Source organism: Pollicipes pollicipes, unplaced genomic scaffold (genome assembly GCF_011947565.3).
Source record: "Pollicipes pollicipes isolate AB1234 unplaced genomic scaffold, Ppol_2.1 Scaffold_6138;HRSCAF=7277_pilon_pilon_pilon, whole genome shotgun sequence".
In the NCBI taxonomy this organism is placed as follows: domain Eukaryota; kingdom Metazoa; phylum Arthropoda; class Thecostraca; order Pollicipedomorpha; family Pollicipedidae; genus Pollicipes; species Pollicipes pollicipes.
Genome location: NW_023596818.1, coordinates 266,440 through 286,874, shown reverse-complemented (window position 1 = coordinate 286,874; position 20,435 = coordinate 266,440). Strand labels below are relative to the sequence as shown.

The 20,435-nt window shown below is 51.4% G+C and overlaps 1 protein-coding gene across 1 annotated transcript; it reads right to left on the bottom strand.

The window, feature by feature from the left end:
- Positions 1–1,028: 1,028 nt before the first annotated feature.
- Positions 1,029–17,507, bottom strand: LOC119105947 (CD109 antigen; the record flags this gene model as incomplete). Its single annotated transcript, XM_037229520.1, is given in 4 exon segments — positions 1,029–1,080; positions 14,102–14,172; positions 16,710–16,878; positions 17,300–17,507. Coding segments are annotated over 4 exon segments (500 nt in total), but the record flags the coding sequence as incomplete, so codon positions are not given.
- Between the last annotated feature and the right edge of the window lie 2,928 nt (positions 17,508–20,435).

Genomic DNA, 20,435 nt, shown 5'->3' with positions numbered 1-20,435 from the left:
TCTCACATTCCGGAGCCAGCGGGAGGCCTATCCAGTGACGTATGAGCAGCACCACTTGTATGGCGGCCCGTCACCGCGCGACCCACGCGATGGATGCGGCGGCCAGACCGGCGGCAGTTCGGTACGGTCTGTTTGGAGGCTCAGCACAAGCGGGGCGGTCTGGCCACAGCATTGGTAGCTCGAGCGGACCGTCGCCGAAGACAGCGACCACCAACGGCGAACATCCGAGTTTCGAGAAACACCATGCCTGCCCTTGATGCTCGTGATGAGTTAAAGTCAAAATCCCATGCTGTCTGCAGTGGTAAATTTCTTCTTTTTCCACACTTTGAGAGGTAATGCGCACGCTAGATACACGTTAGGTGTAGTGAGCCAATTAACGCGCAACTTTACTGGTCGTTATGGGCCATTAAACATCTAACCTGCTGTGGCTACTAAAGTTTATGGAGCTGATACATCAGCCAGATGCTCGTAAAAGAGTGTAAACATTTAATGCGCTCTGGAATTGAGCTGAATTTCCCCGACAGCGAAAAGCTTTTCCAGAAATCGTGATGATACACCTGAGGTCAGACTGCACAAGACGGACGGCTAGCTACATTTGCAGACGTGCAGAATCTGGCAGGTGAGCACCGACCACGGACCGCGCCCCGAGGCGCGGTGCTCTGGATCGCTGGAAGGTTCGCGATGTCGTGCACACCGTGCAGACCAACGGGTCGCCGAGCGAAAGGCCTCGGTGATTCAGACGAGCACGAATGGCGCAGTTCGTCGCCACCAGGCGTTCCCGGCGTCCGAGCACGAGGGGACTCACGGGGGCCGAGATGGTCACAACCCCGCCCGACCTCAAGATGCGCCTGTAGGACGGCGCCGGTCGTCTGGCGTGGACAGCGCGCGGCGGAGGGGACTGCCGTTGTCGTTTTCCTGGCGACGCCTCTGATCCAGGCAATGGTAATGGGTGACGCCAGTGAGGCAGATTTGAGCGGACAGATTGCCGGACCGCTGAGTGACCGGCCGTCATGGCTGCACTGACTCACCGTTGTTGGACGATTCTGAAGGCCACCTGCGCATGATGTAGCCATCGCTGTCCTAAAAAACAAGACACAAGCGTCAGCAAACCGCGACATTGTTGGCGCTTGAAAGAAAATCCAAAAGGAACAGTTATGATCCGGATCCCGTATGAATAAGCCCTTCTCAAACCGATCGATCCGCTGGGTTACATGAATTACAACCGCTATGCACCGTCACTGTTTCAAACGCATAAAATAGTGCCAGCGATTATTCAGCAGCTTCTTTCATCGTTATATGGCCTGGTGGCTCCGCCCTCTGCCTTCTGTGGGCCTATATGCAGGGGCGGACTCAGCCAAAAGAAAATGTAGGCGGGCGACTGAATTTGCCTCGACTTATGAAGTCAGAACCACAAACAGAATGTTGGTGGAATGCAGTTATGAGTGTCTGCTACCTTATATCCATTGTTACGAAGGGAGAGTGGGGACACGGCCGCACTCTCTTTGTTTCCTGGGTACGCCCATGTCCGCGGATAGTAATCGGCACGATCAAACAGCAGCAAGTCACGGGCCCCGGCGTACGGAACTGCGCCAGCCTCGGGCCCGCCTCGCCGGCAGAGGGTGCTGTGCAGAGGCACGCGGGCTGACAGACGAGGAAGGCGCCAATCTATCATACCAACTGGTCGGGCAGGGAGGGAGCGGCTCGCGTGGTCGTAACCTCCAGCCGGTGTATGTTCAGTGACGTCGCCGGCACGGCACAGAGGGGAGCTTGGATGAGGCCCAGGAAGGACTCAGCTGTTCAAGGGTTTCAAAATGCGCTAGATCAATGGGATTTCCTCACACCTGATCCACACATTCTCACGCTTCGGACCGTAGCTATACATGTCGGTAGCATCCCGGGCTAAATCAGTCAGTTCAAACTTCGCAGTCTATGCACGTGTTGCTCTGGGTGGCATACAATTGTGGATTGACCTGATATACCCTTCGGCCACTCTGCGACCTGCAGATTATCGTCAACGTATGGTCAAGTCCATCTCACACATTATCTGCCTCAGCGACGCGCATGATACACATTTGTCGTATTTTTAGCAAGCGCGACTTTTCCCTGTCGCCATCAATGCTTTCTCGGCGGTAGATTATGAAGCACCGCGCTCGCTTCAGCCCTAGCATGCATTAATACGCATGTAAATGAATACTGATATTCATGAATCAAGGAAGACAGGTCAAAATGTGCAACTCTGCGAGCATGCGCGTTATACACAACAATGTCTGGAAATCTTTTTCGGCGAAATTTCGCGGCTGTGATATGATAATCTTTGTCTCCTGACTGTTTTGCTGCGCCATCTACTTACGAACTCCTGCATGCGCCTCTGATTATGACGCAAAACTTGGCCTGATCCACACCAAGCTTCTTAAAATGCATGCAAGGCATAACGCAGTACAGATATAGTGCACAGTGCAGGCTTTTTCAGCCCACTTCTCTCCAACATCTGTCGCACAGCTTTCAGCCGATTTCTCCCTCCTTGCCGGAGGTCATTGCTTGACTTATAGCTGAGTTCTACAGTCATGTACTGGAGCGGTATTCTAAACGTCCCTCAATGCGCGGATCAATCAGTCAGTGCCTAAGCATCTTAGGTCATGCGTGGTGACTTTCGTAACGCGTCAGCCACGCCTCACGCACATGATTGCCCACGAGGATGCGCGGAGCACTTGATAACAGGGCAAGTCGTTAAGCAGCTTTGAGTGTCGTCGGCGAAACATTTCCTTTCAGAACAGAGAACCCAATGACAGTTTTAGAGCAGGCGACTGCATGCCAGGGGAAAGCACTATCTAAGTCTTCGAATGCTCCTTGGCGTGAGATTCAAGAACAGTGCACTGAGAACGGAAAGCTTAACTGCGTGTTCATGTGTACATAAAAGACGAGAAAGACAAGATACATGCGAGCACTTTGCAGCGACATGCACGGGGCGGATTTACCGCACCTGGTAAGAAATCCTACGTAAACTCTCAGTCCGTCATGAGCCCCGGCTTGACCCACGGAAGTGATTCAGCCGGCTCACAGAGGAAAGACTGTGGAGCTCTCTATCGTTGACTGAACGCTGTCGCAGTGCCGCACGTGAGCCCGCACGGTCGGCGGCCGGTACTACGCGGATTGTGCACTCTAAGTCACCGCAGCTGCCGGGGTCAGCTGTGGGGAGGCCCTCCGAGGGCAGCTGAGGGGCGCCGGACGGCTGACGGCTGACCGGTGCAGCTGGCAGCGCCGCTGAGACCTGGCGCATGCGCAGCGAGGCTTACGGATAACAGAGGGAAGCGTCCTTTGATTTCAAGTGTGGAGCCATAATGGATCAAATAAATTGGGACCTTTAATCGACAACTAGAATTAAATCTTGCATTAGCCACAGGGCTAGCGCGAAATTTTGCCCCCGAGTGGGGCAGCATTCATGTTAGGTCATGCCAAGGTGGGAAGGGCCATACTGTCCTTTCATTTCTGTGGGCCGCGGTCCTCGTGCACTTGGCTGCCCTTCTAAACAAAGGTGATCTTGCCAGACACACCTCATCTACTTAGAAACAAGCAGCCGTTCTAATCATGGGACACGCTTCTTCCTTTTTATAAGCGAGAGAGGCCTTCAACTCCTTGTTTTTCTGTATTACAAGATCAGAGTTCAGATCTATTATGTTCACTTCTTGTGCTGAGTTATCGACCATCATCAGCCGACCTTCAACACATCAGGAGGTCATAGCTAAAGGACCTTATAGAGCAAACATTGGTTAGATTGACAACGTTCGACATTCCAGCCCATGTTTATGATCGCTCGTGATCATAAGCAAAGCTGGAAACGTTGAGCGCTGTCAATGCAGCCAAAGTTCGCTCTATAACGTCGTTTTATCGCTGCGGAAGGTCGAAAACTCGGCATGGGAGCCCACCATAAGAGCACTTGAAATGACCTATCTTCACATAGGTCACTTTCGCAGACACAGGTGGGAGATGATGTTTCTCCCGGACGCAGGTAGCCAGTGGTCCTCCTATCACCCACAGGTGATGAGTGACTCGCCCAGACAATGGGAACCCACCATGCAAGTGTGGAAATACGAATAACGCCCTGCCTCTGCAGCTCCGCCGGTCCGTGACCGAGACAAAGGACGCGCCGCCACAGCTGTGCCGCCCATGTGAGGGCACAGAGGGGTGACAGTGGGGTGACAGGTGTGATAACGGAGAGCTAACTGTGCGTGGATCTGAGTTCGGAAATATGACTATCGCGTAAGCACAGAACACGTGTCGGCAGGGCTGCAGGGGACAAACTGAGTTGCGTGGAGTCCTTTTGCCGCGCAGCTGTATGGCGTGCTTGATGTGCGCGCTCAGGTGGCAGGGTTGGCTTGTGCCCCCTCTGCGGAGTTCTTTCCAGAATTACTTCCGAGCGATGCCGCATAGCCGTGCTTTACTCTGCCTTACTCTGTCTTGTTACGCGATCTCAGGGCACACAAGGCCTGCGCTCCCGACGGGCTTAGTGCCCGGATTCTCAGGGAATAAGCCGGGGAGCTAGCTGCTCCGTTAGAAATAGCATGCAAGCTTTCTCTAAACTCTGGCGTCTTCCCGCCATGAGGAAGCAAACGAATGTGATGCCGGTGCACAAGAAGGGGTCCAAAAAGCTGCCTGAAAATTACAGACCTGTGTCTCTGCTTTCTATGTGCTCAAAAACATTGGAGAAAATTGTGAGCGAAAGCCTGTTACAGGGTTGTCTGCCTGCCCTTCCCTCATCCAGCACGGATTCCTTCCAAAGCGCTCTTGCATCACAAACGCTTCATGTTTTCTTGAACACTGCTGGACATCTATCTCAAAAGGTAAACAAACAGATGCAGTTTACATCGATCACTCTTCAGCATTCACCAGCGTGAATCACCTTCATCTGCTACGCAAGCTTCGCTATTCTTTTGCATCAGTGGTCGCACGTACAGCTGACTGGAGTCGTACTTGGGCAATCGCTTACAACGCGTAGTAGCTGAACGACTAGCAGTCTGACTGGATTCCGGTGAGACCTGGCGTCCCGGAGGGCAGCATCCTGGGACCGTTGCTGTTCGCCTGCTTTCTGGCTGATGTTCCTGACCAAATTGAGCGTGAAGACCTTATGTACGCTGATGATGCGAAAATTCATCGCCGAATCGACAACGTAGCAGATTGGCTTACATATTATTGGCTTATATACATATTGGCAGGTACACTTTAGGCGGATTTGGATCGCCTCCGTGACTCAAAAACTCGGGGACTGAAATGGAACCCAGCTAAGTGCAATACCATCGCATTCACACTCCGCACCTCACCTGTTCACTACTCATACGCGCTAGACGGCCACCGCTTGGAATACTGCCAGCAGATTCGCGATCTTGGCGTCTTCCTGGACGCCATACTCACCTTTGCCAATCATATAGATTCAACTGTCTCAAAAGCAAACAGGATGCTGGGCCTTCTCATGCGAAGCGTGCAAATGCCGTCATGCCCTCGTCAATCGTGGTTCAATCACAAGGCTTTGCTTTGTGCCTTCAACGGTCATGTGAGATCATTGATATAGTACGGTAGCGTTATTTGGAGCGGTGCTTCCGTTTCCCATCTCGCCCGGTTCGAAAGACTACAGCACCGGTTTCTTATGTGGTTGAGTTCGAGTAGCCAGTCCGTGTTCTCCACTGGATTATGAACATCTCGCTTTCTTCAAAACAGCATCTATCAAGGCACGCTTCGCTCAGGCTGACATTTCATTTCTATATGACGTAAATTCACAGGCTTGACTGCGCTCACCTGACATCACTGTTCAGTCTGGCTGCACCCGGCCGGCGTTCTCAGCGTATCGGCCTTTTCCACGAGTCATTTGCAAGGGTCAGCACTGTTAAAAATGGATTTATTGCACGACCACCTGCTGCGTGTAATCACTTTGCAGCATTCTCGATCAACTGACTTCTTCATCCAGCAAAATCTTTCCTATCTGATTTGTTTAGGTTCGCCGACAAATGTGGAACATTCTGTTCATGACTTAAGGTGAGACTGTTTGTGTGTGTATCTTATATTTGCTGTTTTTAAAACTGGACTGTTTCCGAAATTGGGCTTTTGCCTGTGGAATGCTTATGTCATAAATAAACAAATAAACACATAAACCGAGATCAATTCAAATCACCCTCTTTCCTAAAAAGTTGCTTTATGGGATGATTTTTAGGCTCGCTTTTAATTCTTTGATCACAGGAACGTCAGCAGACGTTTTATTTTGACTTCACGAAGGTCAGGGGTCACTTACCTAACATTACCCATATCAACTGTTTGTTTTGAGGAGCATGTCGCCTAGCGTAGCCCCTGACACTGATTTCAAATTCAAATACCCAAACAATCTCGAGGGTTTTTGGTCATCTTGACCTTCTGAGGGTTCATAATGTCATTGGCCTGATATCAACACCAGTGACTTTTTGCTTATGAAGTGTATTCAGGCTAAAGATGGTCACACGAGGAGTTTGAGAACGCTTCGGACACCGGTCTGTAGTTTGAACATGCTTGACCTAATTTGGTCCGAAGGTCAAAACCTATGGATATCAAAATTTGACGCAGCTGAGGTCAAACAAAATCTACCTTTCCAGCAAATTTTACGTCTCTAGCTCTCCTAGTTTTTGAGGTTTCATGGGGTCAAACTGATCCCCACCCGAGCGCGTCGCATTCAACAGGCCACCCGGGCGCGCGTTAATAGCTGCTGCGGATGCATGACATATAAGATGGGTTGGGTCCAGGACTGATGTAAGCGACTGATGTAAGCGACATACACACTGATGTAAGCGACCTCCTGCCTGAAAAGACCTTACCAAAGCATGCTTAAAAGCAAAGCGTGGAGATTTTCAGGCACGAAAAACAAGGAACTGTCGAAACCTTTCAGACCTGTTGGAAATACAAATGCCATTTTTGGGCCCATGCTTTCTATGCTGCGTCATAGACGTAATGCTAGTTTTGTGAAATGTTAGGGACGCAGCCGCATCTCTAATTAAGTACGGCTGCACCCATGGAAGGTGTCAGAAAACGACCATGGCTGTTGCAGAATGACGCTGGACCACAATGCTGCGTCACTTGGTCAAGCTCCTTCGTGACGGACTCGAGTACCTATGTCTCAAGCGCACTGAATCTGCCTACGCATTGCATTACTGTGTCATGCGCACTTGCTTTGCCGACGCGTCGCACAGGTATGTCATACGCCCACACCCACTATATTCACCAAGATATCTTGAGCGCATTTTTTTTTACAGATAACCGTTTTTAGCTGCCCAACTTTTTAAGAGCACGTGAGGCCCCGCGCCGGCCCTGTGCTTACGCCCTCGATTGTCAGTGCCGGATGCACGGCTACTGCACAACACAGAGCCGGCGGGGTCCAGTGAACTTGGAGCTACTCCACTCCGCGCCGGAGAAAACGGTCCGTGCAAAAACCCTGCCAATTAAGGCAGCTGCGGCGTAGTGTCCACCGGGCTGCTTTCTATTCCTTGCAGCCTCTAATCACGCCGACGACTGGCCTGGTCCGGCTGCTTCCCCGGGCTGATTACTATTACCCGAGGCACGTGTGGAGCCGAACCGGGTCATAGAGGGACGGAGGTGGCCGAGCTGAAGGCCAGTCACCAGGCGTCGACACGCTACAGTAAGCCCAGCACGTGGGCTGGACATGTGCCACAGATGTGACACGCGAGGGAGGTGCTGGGGCTCCGTTAAGACGCCGTACATCCCCAGCTGGTGTCTTTTACGCCACCGGGGCAGATACAGGGCGTCAGACATATTACCAGGTCGGGACGGCGGCGTGTACACTTTTGAGGAAAAGTTAAAGTATAAACATTGGCTTGTTTGGCTGGAGGCTTCCGTCGTCGTCGTCGTGACTTAAATAACGTAGATCGGTTTAAGTATTGCTATGAAAGTATCTGAATCTCATATGAGAAAAAAGTTTAGACCGGTGCGAGTCACCAAAATGCTTAGAAGACGAGGCAAGGCCATTCCCGCCACACGACACTCGGTAAGTCCGTACGGATCACGTGAGCCCGCTCACCACAGCACGCCACGGCAGGACGGTGCTGACCCTGCCGCCGCCCGGGTGCCGTCCAGCCCGGGCCGCCGCGCATGGCGGCCGCCGCCGCCGGGCTGCGGCGGCCGGGCGGCGGTGCCCGACCACAGATCGACTAATGGCGAGTGGCTCGGCGAGAGAAGATGGGACAGAGATAGAGGCCGGATAATGTTCAGAGCGCCTCAAAGTGAACGCCGTAAAACGCCGGGAGACGGACGAAGGGCGGCGCAAACCCGTGGGGACCGAGCTACAGGGGTGGACCGCGCCAAGAGTTGATGCCGGTAGCTTTATAGGACATGCTCAGGTATATATACATATATATATATATATATATATATATATATTCCCTTGTGCCTGTTTGGTTAAAAACGACTACTTTCCGCATTGACATGGTTCTCGTTGCATCGTTTGAGTTTCCGGGATTTTTGCTTTGCAGTACTGTTAACACAAAATATTGTTCATACAAAATGACTCATATATTCATCAATATCTATACATTTTAGTGATCCGAGCCTTGTCCCGTCGCTCCAGAAATAAAAATAGCGCAAGAAATATGCTTTCAATTTTTAAGGATGAAAGTTCTTTGGATGTTTGGACAAGAGCACTTTCGATCAGAAATCATATCGGGGCTGTGGGATGAAGGAGAATGAATAATGGTGGAACAGGACAACTCGCGCCTGGGGGGCCAGCCACCGAGCCCCAGCTCGCGCAGGGACCCTCGGACCCATGCGCTGGGCGCCCGGTCGGGTCCCTCTCCAGGCTGCCCCGCGGCCAACTCGTGGCTGACTCATGCAGCTTGCCCTGGACAAGCGGCGCGTCGCGAGAATTCGAGATAAATTCGAGATAAGATACAGGGAACAAGAGGGTCGGGTGACGAAAGTTGGGTATCGCTATCTTAACAACATCGAAGACTGAAAAATTGTTGTTATTTGGATACGCATAAAATGCATCGAAAATGTGTTTGGTGCGATTTTTAGATCGCCTTTGCCGTTTTTTTCTTTGTAGTGTTTTCATTGCGGCGCATCTTATACGTATCCAAGTAACAACAGGAATTTTTCTCTTCTCCACACTTCTAGATGTTATTAAGATAACAATGCATAACTTTCGTCCATAAGAACTCAAAACTTATTCCTTGTTCTCTTTATATTTATCCGATGATAAGATAAGGTCTGGAAATGTAGACTGTAAAGACATTGACGAATGTACGAGTGGTTTTGAGCGAGCAGCCTGTTATCTTAGCGATTCTGCAAAGTCAAAGGCGGGGGCCTCAAACGATGCATCACGGAGCTTGTTAATGCGGGAACAGCGGTAGTGTTTAGTCAAACAAGCACGAAAAAAGTGTTCTGTCAAGATGTACCATTTGTTCGTTTGTAGTTGATTCCTATTATCTTTCGACAATTGGCAGCGTGTCTTTCTTCCGGGTTTAGAAATGGCGCAGCTCGTCTCGACCGGGTGACACTGCTGCCGGCTGTATCGGCCCGACATTGAGACGGCTCGGCAAGCACTCATCGGCTGCAAAAAGGAAGCGGCCGTTGGGTCCCGTCCAGGGTGCAACCATTCAGTTGCGTGTGAAAATGAGCTGCCGAACTCGTTGCCCTTCAAGCCGCAGATTCCCTTCGGTATATTAATAACATTTCCCTGGTTTGGCGACGAAAGGAACATGTCTTGAGAGAGTTTTACGCAAAAGCAAATAAACCCCGTCCCAAAATCCGGGTAGACCTCCGCAAAACTGAGCTGTCCATATACTTTTTGGACGCTGTTGTTCGGGTGAAAGAGCGAGGGACTGAGCCGACCTCTTTGCAGACCACACGGATTCATAAAACGTGTCTGCATCTCGGCGAAGGCTATCCTTGCACACAGAAAGGGTCATTCCGTCGGAATTAGGGAATACTGATGAGGAGAGTTTGTTCTAGGAAGGAGAACTCTGCCCGGCATAGGGGCGAGTTACAGGCCAGGCTTATAGGGAGGAGGTATCCAGAAAATATACTAGAAAGGAAGCTTAAGAAAGTAGATTCGCAAGGCAAAGAAAAGGGTCAAGCCCGAAAAAGTTGGTTGGCAGGGTGTAGCCAAAAGTTGGGTGATAGGGTTGCGCTGTTTTTTTTTACGTACTCTAAGCAGTTGCAGAACACATGGGAGGTCCTACACAGAAAACGTCATATTCTGGAAGATCAAGCAATGTTAAAGAAGTTTTTCCCCAAGGAGCTTCTGATGGTCCCTCGTCGTAGAACTGACCTTAGAGATTATTCAGTTCACGAAAGAACAAGGTGAGTAATCGACGGGGGCCGACTGAGTCAGAATGTCTTTAGAAATGAGTCAGGCGGACTGGGTTCGGAGGACTTTGGAAATGGGTCGGGAGGACTGGCTCAAAAGGAATTTGGAAATGGGTCAGGAGGACTGGGTCAAGGGGACTTTGGAAATGGATCAGGGGGACTGGGACAGGAGGACTTTGGAAATGGGTCGGGAAGACTGGGTCAGGAGGACTTTGAAATGGGCCAAGAGGAGTGGGTCAGGAGTGCTGTGGAAATGAAAGTGTGATGTGCAGGCGTATATCCGTGGAAAACGGCATGGTAAGGGGAATGAAATAAGATAAGGGTAAGGGTAAGGGAAATGAATAAGGAAGGTAAGAATGCATGTTCTTATGCCAGGACCACAGGACTCAAGCCTTGCAGCACCATACATGGCGTCTAATGATAAAAATGTCGGGCGGTTCTATTGTCGCGGAGACAGGGGAGGTAGCTACGCCCGACCGCAGAAGCAGCTTTCCTCCATCCGAGCGCCAAATCCCGCCGTCGACCTGCCCTCACAGAGATATTTCCTCGCGTCTGGCCATTCCATAACTGATCTGACAGTGGTCGGATTGGGGCGGATTTGGAAGGAAGGCGAAGTGATGCATGACTTGCCGAAAACAACGACGGATTCAATTCGAACAATTGAACAAACGTGTAAGAAGTTTATGAACTGAACCTTTGTTTTGACATATATATATATATATATATATATATATATATATATATATATATATATATATATATATGTGTGTGTGTGTGTGTGTGTGTGTGTGTGTGTGTGTGTGTGTGTGTGTGTGTGTGTGTGTGTGTGTGTGTGTGTGTGTGTGTGTGTGTGTGTGTGTGTGTGTGTGTGTGTGTGTGTGTGTGTGTGTGTGTGTGTGTGTGTGTGTGTGTGTGTGTGTGTGTGTGTGTGTGTGTGTGTGTGTGTGTGTGTGTGTGTGTGTGTGTGTGTGTGTGTGTGTGTGTGTGTGTGTGTGTGTGTGTGTGTGTGTGTGTGTGTGTTGTGTGTGTGGTGTGTGTGTGTGTGTGTGTGTGTGTGTGTGTGTGTGTGTGTGTGTGTGTGTGTGTGTGTGTGTGTGTGTGTGTGTGTGTGTGTGTGTGTGTGTGTGTGTGTGTGTGTGTGTGTGTGTGTGTGTGTGTGTGTGTGTGTGTGTGTGTGTGTGTGTGTGTGTGTGTGTGTGTGTGTGTGTGTGTGTGTGTGTGTGTGTGTGTGTGTGTTTGTGCCGTTGGGTCCCGTCCAGGGTGCAACCATTCAGTTGCGTGTGAAAACAAGGTGCCGAACTCGTTGCCCTTCAAGCCGCAAATTCCCTTCTGTATATTAATAACATTTTTCCGGTTTGGCGACGCAAGGAACATGCTTTGAGAGTTGTACGCAAAAGCAAATAAACCCTGTCCCAAAATCCGGGTAGACCTCCGCATAACTGAGCTGTCCATATACTTTTTGGACGCTGTTGTTCGGGTGAAAGAGCGAGGGACTGAGCCGACCTCTTTGCAGACAACACGGATTCATAAAACGTGTCTGCATCTCGGCGCAGGCTATCCTTGCACACAGAAAGGGTCATTCCGTCGGAATTATATATGTATATATATATATATATATATATATATATACATGATTATCAGAAGCATAAGAATCATAGGGAAACGAAGGATACGAGATGCAAGCACAATACGAAGCAATCAATAGCCCAATATCGGGCTATATCAAATATCTCCCCGCGTAGCGCCAGACACTTAGCTGTGGATCAGGCGACATTTATGTTGGCGACGGGCTCCATTGGGCACCCGCAAGGAAAAGGCGCCTCCTCATGCATAACCACCTGTCATGCGTGAAATGCCCAGGTTCTATACAGCGCATATCTTTTTAGGAACACCAACAATAGGTTAAGGTATTTACCTATACGGGTAGCCATTTTTCATTTCTCAAAAAACAGACGAGTCAGCTCTCGGAAAATAATATAGGAACATAATCAAACGCTTGTCACATCCTACGGCTCATCACAATACCACTGGCATATTCGTTAATCAATCACAGTACCGTGCTATGCAGCCCGAGATGCTGTCCCTGAATATATTCAACATAACCAATATCGGACGTGGTCAAATAAACACAGTTTCAATGGGGGGTAATCCCGACAAGACAAGCGCGGTCTAAACGGACGCCACCCGCCCTCCTGCCGACGGAGCAGGGTTCCCCCGCCCCGTTCCGTCCGAGTGCACACCGTGTTATCTCTGCCGATCAGCCAGCGGAGGCTCGCTCCTCCCTCAGACGCCTCCGGCTGTTGGCAACACGAGGCCGGCCGGTCTAATGTCGGCCCGGCACAGCCAGACGACTGACACCCAGCCGCGCCGTGGCAAGAGTGGCACCGCCAGGTGCTGTACTGCACGTGCCGTTGGGATTAACGTGCGAAGAGCCAGTTTGGGGCCCCGCTGGCTGGCTAGCCTTGCGTGTGACCCGTTAGCAGAGATCGCATTTTTTGCCTATATGTTTTATCATCGGCCTGTTTAGACCGGTTGCCGCTATCTTTCGCCATCGAAAGCACTGCAATGCAGTTAAAGGCATTGATCTGTGGAAGCTAGAGAGAAACAAGCTTGACTTGCCGAATCGTTTAAGCGACCCAGATGAGCGCTCCTAAAACACGGAGGTCAGACGAGAAGCATCACGGTAGCATTAATTACCAGAGACCAACTTTTTCGCAGAGAATAGTGAGGTAATGTGTCCGAGTATCAAACGCAGTCTGTTCGCCTACGCTTGAACCGGCCTCAACTGCCGCCTTGCCACCCGTTCTGAATGGCACACCCAAAGGCGACCCCGAAAGTGGGTCCATCGAGTGGGCATCACTGTCAGGAGCACGTATGGTATTTCAATTCGCTTTCCAAGCAAATGGCTGGGGTCGCGTCACAGCTCCCAGCTCCCTGCGCACGGCTCCCTGCGCACAGCTCCCACCTCCCTGCTCACAGCTCACAGCTCCCAGCTCCCTGCTCACAGCTTACAGCTCCCGGCTCACAGCTCCCAGCCTCCTGCTCATAGCTCCCAGCCCCCTGCTCACAGCTTACGGCCCCCTGCTCACAGCTCCCAGCTCCCTGCTCACAGCTCCCAGCTCCCTGCTCACAGCTCACAGCTCCCGAGACCGCACTGCTCATTGTGTGTAGTCTGCTGCCATTTCGTGTCAACCATTTCCTGAGGTTCGAAAAGCAGCGGACAACGCACCCGGCGGCATATGCTAGAGGCTATAGATAACTCAGGCAGCTATCACTCCCGCGGCGTCACAAGCTCTCGTGTCGGCCGTGGCGATGACGTTCGAGACATGCGGGATTTGACAACGGATCTTATAAATGTTTGGGATTCCATTGCAAAATAGGTTGCTACGAGCGGCATTACTCAAGGAATTCACATTTTGTGTCGCTGTTTGATTCCTTTAAGCCAGTTCGTTTTTTTGTGGTATGGTTAATGGATTCGCAACAGGTTTGGGTTCATCATAGACTCGAACAAAAATGAAAGCAAGGTTCATTCCGCAGCCACCGCGGTCCCTATTCCTGTGAGAGCGACGCTGAGTATGTAATCCCCCAACCCCGTCAGTAAGTGTGATTGCGTCGGAATTTCCAGTGTGTATGCACATTGAATACCACACGCACTACCAAAGTTAAGTCTTTACACTGATATGACTGATGTGATATAAACATATCTTCACTAACCATTGTGTAATCGAATAGCCAAATACAACTACTGGGCGGCGGCAGGATCACTTACCAGCACGTAAACGTCGATGGGGTCATCGAACGGCTTGAGGTCGGTCCTGAGCATGACCACCCGGAACTGCACTGCGGACGGAGGGACGGTTCAGCATGTGACACACATCAGCACCAAGGACATCTGGTCTGCCGCTCCTGCAGGCAAGTCATATGACGTCACTTGTCATGTCGGCGGTCTCAGAGGTCGCCGTTTGCTGGCAAAAACACGGTATCGCGCCGACGGCATCGACCTTTTTAAGCCGGCTCGTGTTATAAAAAGTGATCTGGCCAGTGGTTACATAGCGTAGGACGTTTCCAGTGTTCGGCGATTCGCATACAGTCCTTCATTTGCTCTGTGGGCGACAATGAAGAGAGGGAGTAATGCACGAGTAGCGGTCCAGGTCAACTCATTTGTGTGTGCGCAGTAATTCAGTTACACGCGCCAAATAAGGCAAGCAGTTTTTTCGTGGCAGGGAACGTATTTGTGCCCGTCACCGCCACTCACAACGTTACCACAGAATCAGCCGGCAGGAGCTAACGATTTCCCATACCTAGCCCGTATGCTCTTCCCCAGAATGCCTGACGAGCGGCATGACACACGTCCAAACGGGCCGCCTCACGCTCAACCGGTCGGTGCGCGGCACTCGCGGTGCAGCACGTCCGAACCCTTAGTGTGAAACAATATTTGCACAGCGGCAGTGAGTCAGGCCTGGCCACTGGGCGCAGGCGACACCGCCGTGTCCACAGTCCATGCGGACGTGCACCGGCGGTACCACGCGCCCAATCAGGGCATTCTGTCGTGCATGGCCGAGCGCGCCGGGCACTGCGCGGAGCTGACTCAAACCGGGCGTATGCAGAGTGCACATCGGCACAGTTAGGCGCCATTTGTAGCCCCAAACAGCAGTGTGCACAGTGGTCTAAAATATTCGGTCTGTGGTGTTGTCGCTCGGGTTTGCCAAGAGGTATCCATGTAGAATACCCATTTTCCGGTTGCAAGACCACGTGGCGCAGCGGTCCCTCTGGGACCGGTTTTACCGTACCGGTTTTGCTAGTTCGGATTCAAACTTCGAGCAAAGATTGCAGGCTAGCCAAAGCCAATGCAGGCTGCCGGCGAGCAGCTGACTTCAAACGCTACTCTAGAACTTACTTTGGAGTTCACGTTAGAACTTAACCGAAGTTACGTTAGTAAATTGGCATGGAATGTATCCACGTCAGTTAGGTCACTGTGGCTTGTGCGGAGGTTTTCCAACACCACCAGTACAGCAGTGTAGTGACACATCGGCATACCAGTGCCTACGACCGTCCGCACTGTCCACGGCGACCACTGGCAAAGCCGGGGTGGACCCAGAGTACTGTGCGGTTCGTGACGTGACCTACAACAGCGTTCACAGGGTCACCGATAACATAGTTACATAGAGCAAACGTAGGACTCCCAGGATCACGGTCATCTCTGAGCTTGTAACGACCAGCCTGACTGACGGTGTTCAGTGCCCAGGCGCGCACTGAGGATTCCGTAAGAGGCTCGAAGCCTTCGAAGAGCACCATGCCGCCATCCAATGAGGGCGCCATTCCAAGCAGAAATCGTTATTTAATGCCAACTTCCTGCTAGAACACGTGACGTAGCGGCCCATTTTGACGGAACTAAACACCGAATTACGTCCGCTATTTGCCCTTGAACTATGGCCTGCGGCCGGTGGCGGCGGTCGCGCTAAAGGTCATTTGGCACCAGGGGGCAGGGCGGACAGTGCCGAGCATTGCGGCACGTTAAGCTTTTGCCACTAAATTCTGCCGTTGCCTGGAATTGCGTGGTCAGATGGAAAGGGACAGGGCTCACACGACGAGTACTGCTTAGCGTGGGCGCTGATCCCAGAAATCCATCTATTCAAAGGGTTGGAATCATTTTTATTTATTTTTAAATGTGAGTCGAGCCGCTGGAATTTAAGCTTACTACAGTTAGGGCATTCATGGTAGACTCGATCTCTTAACTGACGGAGTGGAGGAGCGTTATCAGCGAAGCACGAATGGCCGGTATACGCCTGCAGGCGTGCTGATGATTCAGGTGTCGTATATATAATCCGGGCTCCGGGCACCCCAGTCTAAGCTCGGAAAGCAGCATCTTGCCTAAAGTTGAGGGACGCCAATTGACGTAGGCCTAGAATGACTTATAGCTGGGTTGAGCGCGCCTCTCCGTCTGGTACTCGCGTCACCCACTCGCCTGGGCTTCGGCGCGAGACGGAAAGACGCTACTCTTGATGGAAGAGCGCTGCAGTTCTCAGTGCCACATTGCAAAATTGTCAAATGGTAGCATTGCAAGGTGCCACAACTTATAGGTTTGAGCTGCTGCAATTGGATGCACGCGCCGAACCCACCCATCTTAGGCGCAAATGCCTCATCTAATCACTTCCTCAGCACAGAATGAGCTAGGACACGTGTCATTATCACCACAGGGCGCGGCGACCACTGGGACCGTTCCCTGACTGATCGGCCGCCGCGGTAACTCGGGTCGACGTGGCTCCGCCCTGGGGCAGCCGTCAGCTGGTCCGAGCACGCAGCCTTAAAACACGTGCTGAACGCGCCACTGATGCGCCCGTACGAACCCGTGCCAGACGGCCGGGTCTGCCGCTGACCTGTCTGTCCGAAGTTGTAGATGGGTCTGCTGGTCTGGATGAGCACGGTGAGGAAGCGCTGGGCGAACTCGAGCCGCGTCTCGTTGACGAACACGGAGCCGCCAACGGAGCCCTCGTGGTCGCCCTCCAGCCGCAGCCGGTACGAGCCTTGCGTTGACGTGCTGGGGATCTGCGACCGGGGGAACAGCGGCGTTAGGGGGAAAAGAGCAGAGAAAGAGGGTAGAGGGAAGAGAGGCAGGGAAGGCAGCGAGAAACAGGGGAAGCAGAAGAGGGGAGAAATAGGAACAAAAGGAAAAACATTGGCAAAGGTTAGAAAAATTAAAAACTGGTTTGAGCTGTTAAACGACATAGACTAGTATTTGCATTTTCAATTCAACTGAGTAGCCCAACAGTATACTTATATGTCAAACGAACATCATTCAGTTAGAAGATGCTCATGTTCGCGAGCGTGTCAAACGGAAAGCACACATAAAGGCACCAGGACGTCTCAGTGTGGCATTTCACGAGTGGCTCAAATCCGTTTGATGCCAGCCTTCCCGGCCACGACCTCGTCCGGTGCCGACGCTCGCAGCACCGGCGCTGTGGCGTACCTTCATCATCATGATCTGGATGTCGCCGCGGCCCATGGTCTTCATGCTGGAGGCAATCTCGACGCCGTCGCGGGAGACGGAGGCGCGCACGTCCAGCGGATACTGCAGCGTGTCCAGGTGGAGCGGCCCGCTGGAGCCGAGCAGCACGGCCAGCACCCGGAAGATGGTGCCCGGCCGCACCAGCCGAGACGCCAGTACCAGGTACCGGCTGGTGGCGGAGACGGCCACACGTCAGGGGACCGACGACAGGTGGTGCTGGTGGGGCGGGGGAGGGGGCACCAGCCGAGACGCCAGCACCAGGTGACGGCCGGTAAAGGGCACGTCTCTGCAACGGCGGTAGGTTAGGATACCGATCGCGTGTTGGCCCCGGAAGATTCAAGACTTAATAGCTGTTGTTCGTTTCAAACACGCGCTTTAGCAATTTGCAAAGGAGATGTTTGGTCCGTGATCTTTTACTGAAAAATGCCACCCTTTATATTCGTCTAGCGCGCTGTAATTCACGGCAAGGCGCTATTGGAATATGACTGCAATCGGAGGCCGTATGCTGCATCAATTGGTTTCTGAATTCCCTGTAAGACACGCCAGTAATGATGGCGACAGCGTCGGCGTAGATACAGAGCCAGTGACTGCAGCAGCCGGGTGAGATATTTGGAATAGATCGTAATTGTCGGTGCATGCATCGCATTGCGCTATCCACTCTGCTCACTTCAAAGGCACACGCTCGCTTCCTGAAAAAACAACACACGTTATCGAAGGTGAAGCAGTTGCACCACCGCAGTGTAACTGCCGGGTATAACTTCATCTTCTGCAAAAACATCCCAGGGAAGACCCCAGATAAATCATGTCATGCTATAGAGGTTACATTTGACGGAATCCCGAGTTTATTTTGTTGTACTTATAGTGCGTATGGCTGTATATACGCCCGATGGTTAATCACATGGTTCCTTCAGTGGTGCGTATCTCGCAACAAAATTAGTTCCTAATCACGCAGTGAATGAGCGAGCTCCCATACCATCTCTGAGGCCAATGGAAATGAGCCATGTCCAATGTATGTCTGCGTTGAGTTGTGAGGAACAATCCCGATTCAGACCAATGACTAACAATAGCATCTAATGCGTGCTCATTTGGAAAGCCTTGATCAAAATTAGAACAGCTAAGACAGTGTGAAGTATTACAAACAAAATTCCTAGAACATTTTCTGCTTTCACGTCATCAAAGCCCTACTGTTGGGGAACATTTGTATCAAAGCTACCGAAATAAAACAGCCTTATCCATAGCCGGCAACCGCCACCAGAAATACCGGAATGCTGCTGATTTTTCTCTGTTATAAATCCGCTTATGAATGTTGAAGATGGCTGCTATTGTTAATCCCTGCCGACTCTGCCTGGCCCTGTGTATCCGAGTCCGGCCCATGGTCCGTGAACCAGTGAGGAGATGATGACGTTACTGTCTTTTTCACCGGCGGGCCTTTTTGAGTCTTAGCTCATCAAAGTTGCGCCTCGCCCTTTCCACATGCATGAGCCTCGGCCGACAAATAAATTCGCTGCCAAACGCCAGAGACTTGGCGTCAACCGCTGCAGATGGGATGCCCCCTACGTAACGAAAGGTGACGACGAGCGGGGCTGCCGACCAGCGTATGTGAAAATCAGCCCAGCGCGTCCCAGAATTGAGGGAACTGTAGAACGGTTATGGTTGGATACTGTTCCGCTGTCCGTGGCACCTCACGACACGATGGCAGTGCAAGGTATCCCACATAGTTATTGTCTTCGAATAAAGTTTGGACACGTACTTGAAGGTAAACAAGCACACAAATAAGTCCCTTAAATTACCAATAGTGTTGGTGCCTTGTTTTCAGGCCACTCGCGCCCCGCTCCTGCCTTTTTATTTCGGAAATGATAAATATTTGCTCGATTCTATCTGCCTATCGGTGGATGAGATATACAAGCTGCGGGTGTCCCTGCACGATGCTCAAACCGAGGCTATCCAGCATACAAGAGCTCGCGCTGCCATTCCAAGCCATGGACCGAAACACTATCTGGTAAGCGTCATGCTCAGTAACCGCGCTAGTGGTTTTCAAAGAGCGCGGACTCATTCCTCTTTTTACATGCATGGCTCCAAAGCTGATGTCGTTAGCCATTTTCCTTGAGTGTGGCCGGCCCGTTGTCATTTCCCTGGCAAATGACAACCGTTCTAGGCGTCCTGCCATTGTCTTCAAAGTGTAAAGAAGATGGAAACAAGATAGCGCGGGTCGAGTCCTGCATTGTCGTGCCAGAGCGATGGAGGTCGGCAGGGTTTTGGGATGGTGTGCACGACTGAGGTGAGAAGGGTACGGGATGGTTTGCTCCTTGCCATCTGATCTTTCACATAACGGCGCGTAACATTTAATTGATGTTGAAAAGTTGTTTTTAATTCATGGCCTATTTTCCTTTCAGTTCACTTTCATGGATTGCCGTTTTCTTTTTAGTTCCGGTGCTTTTGATTCTAAACAGTGTTATATTCTGTGCTGCCGTTGAGTCTCAGTTTTCTTTTTTAGGAGGGTTAATAATGACGTCCTCAGCTAAACTCGCCGCGTTACAACAAAAGGACAGAAAGGTTTTGGAACCAAGCCGTAATCCATATTATGCACAACATGAGACAAATTCGGTGGGCCAGTGAAGGCCGACAGAAATGTGAGATAATCAGAGAACGATGAGCGGGCGACCCTGTTCCTTACCCCATTAACGTGAGGGCCTCAATTGCATCACTAGACGACGGACGAGGTGAGGAGCATCAGCCGCTGTCCCCGGCGGGGGTTCATGGTAGGTCCCCACACATAGTGCGTAGGCAGAGTCTAGGAACAGCTTATCAGCTGATAGAGCTCGGGAGGCAGCAAAGATGCCGCAGTCTGTTGGAGCCGGCCAGCCACCCTCGGGACAAGCAGGCGGCTGAAAACTCAGTCTAGCTTCCGAGTAGAATTGCAGTTCGGGCGGCGCCTAAGCTCTCTCTCTCTCTCTCTCTCTCTCTCTCTCTCTCTCCTCTCTCTCTCTCTCTCTCTCTCTCTCTCTCTCTCTCTCTCTCTCTCTCTCTCTCTCTCTCATCTCTCTCTCTCTCTCTCTCTCTCTCTCGTCTCCTCCTCCCTCTCCTCTCTCCTCTCCTC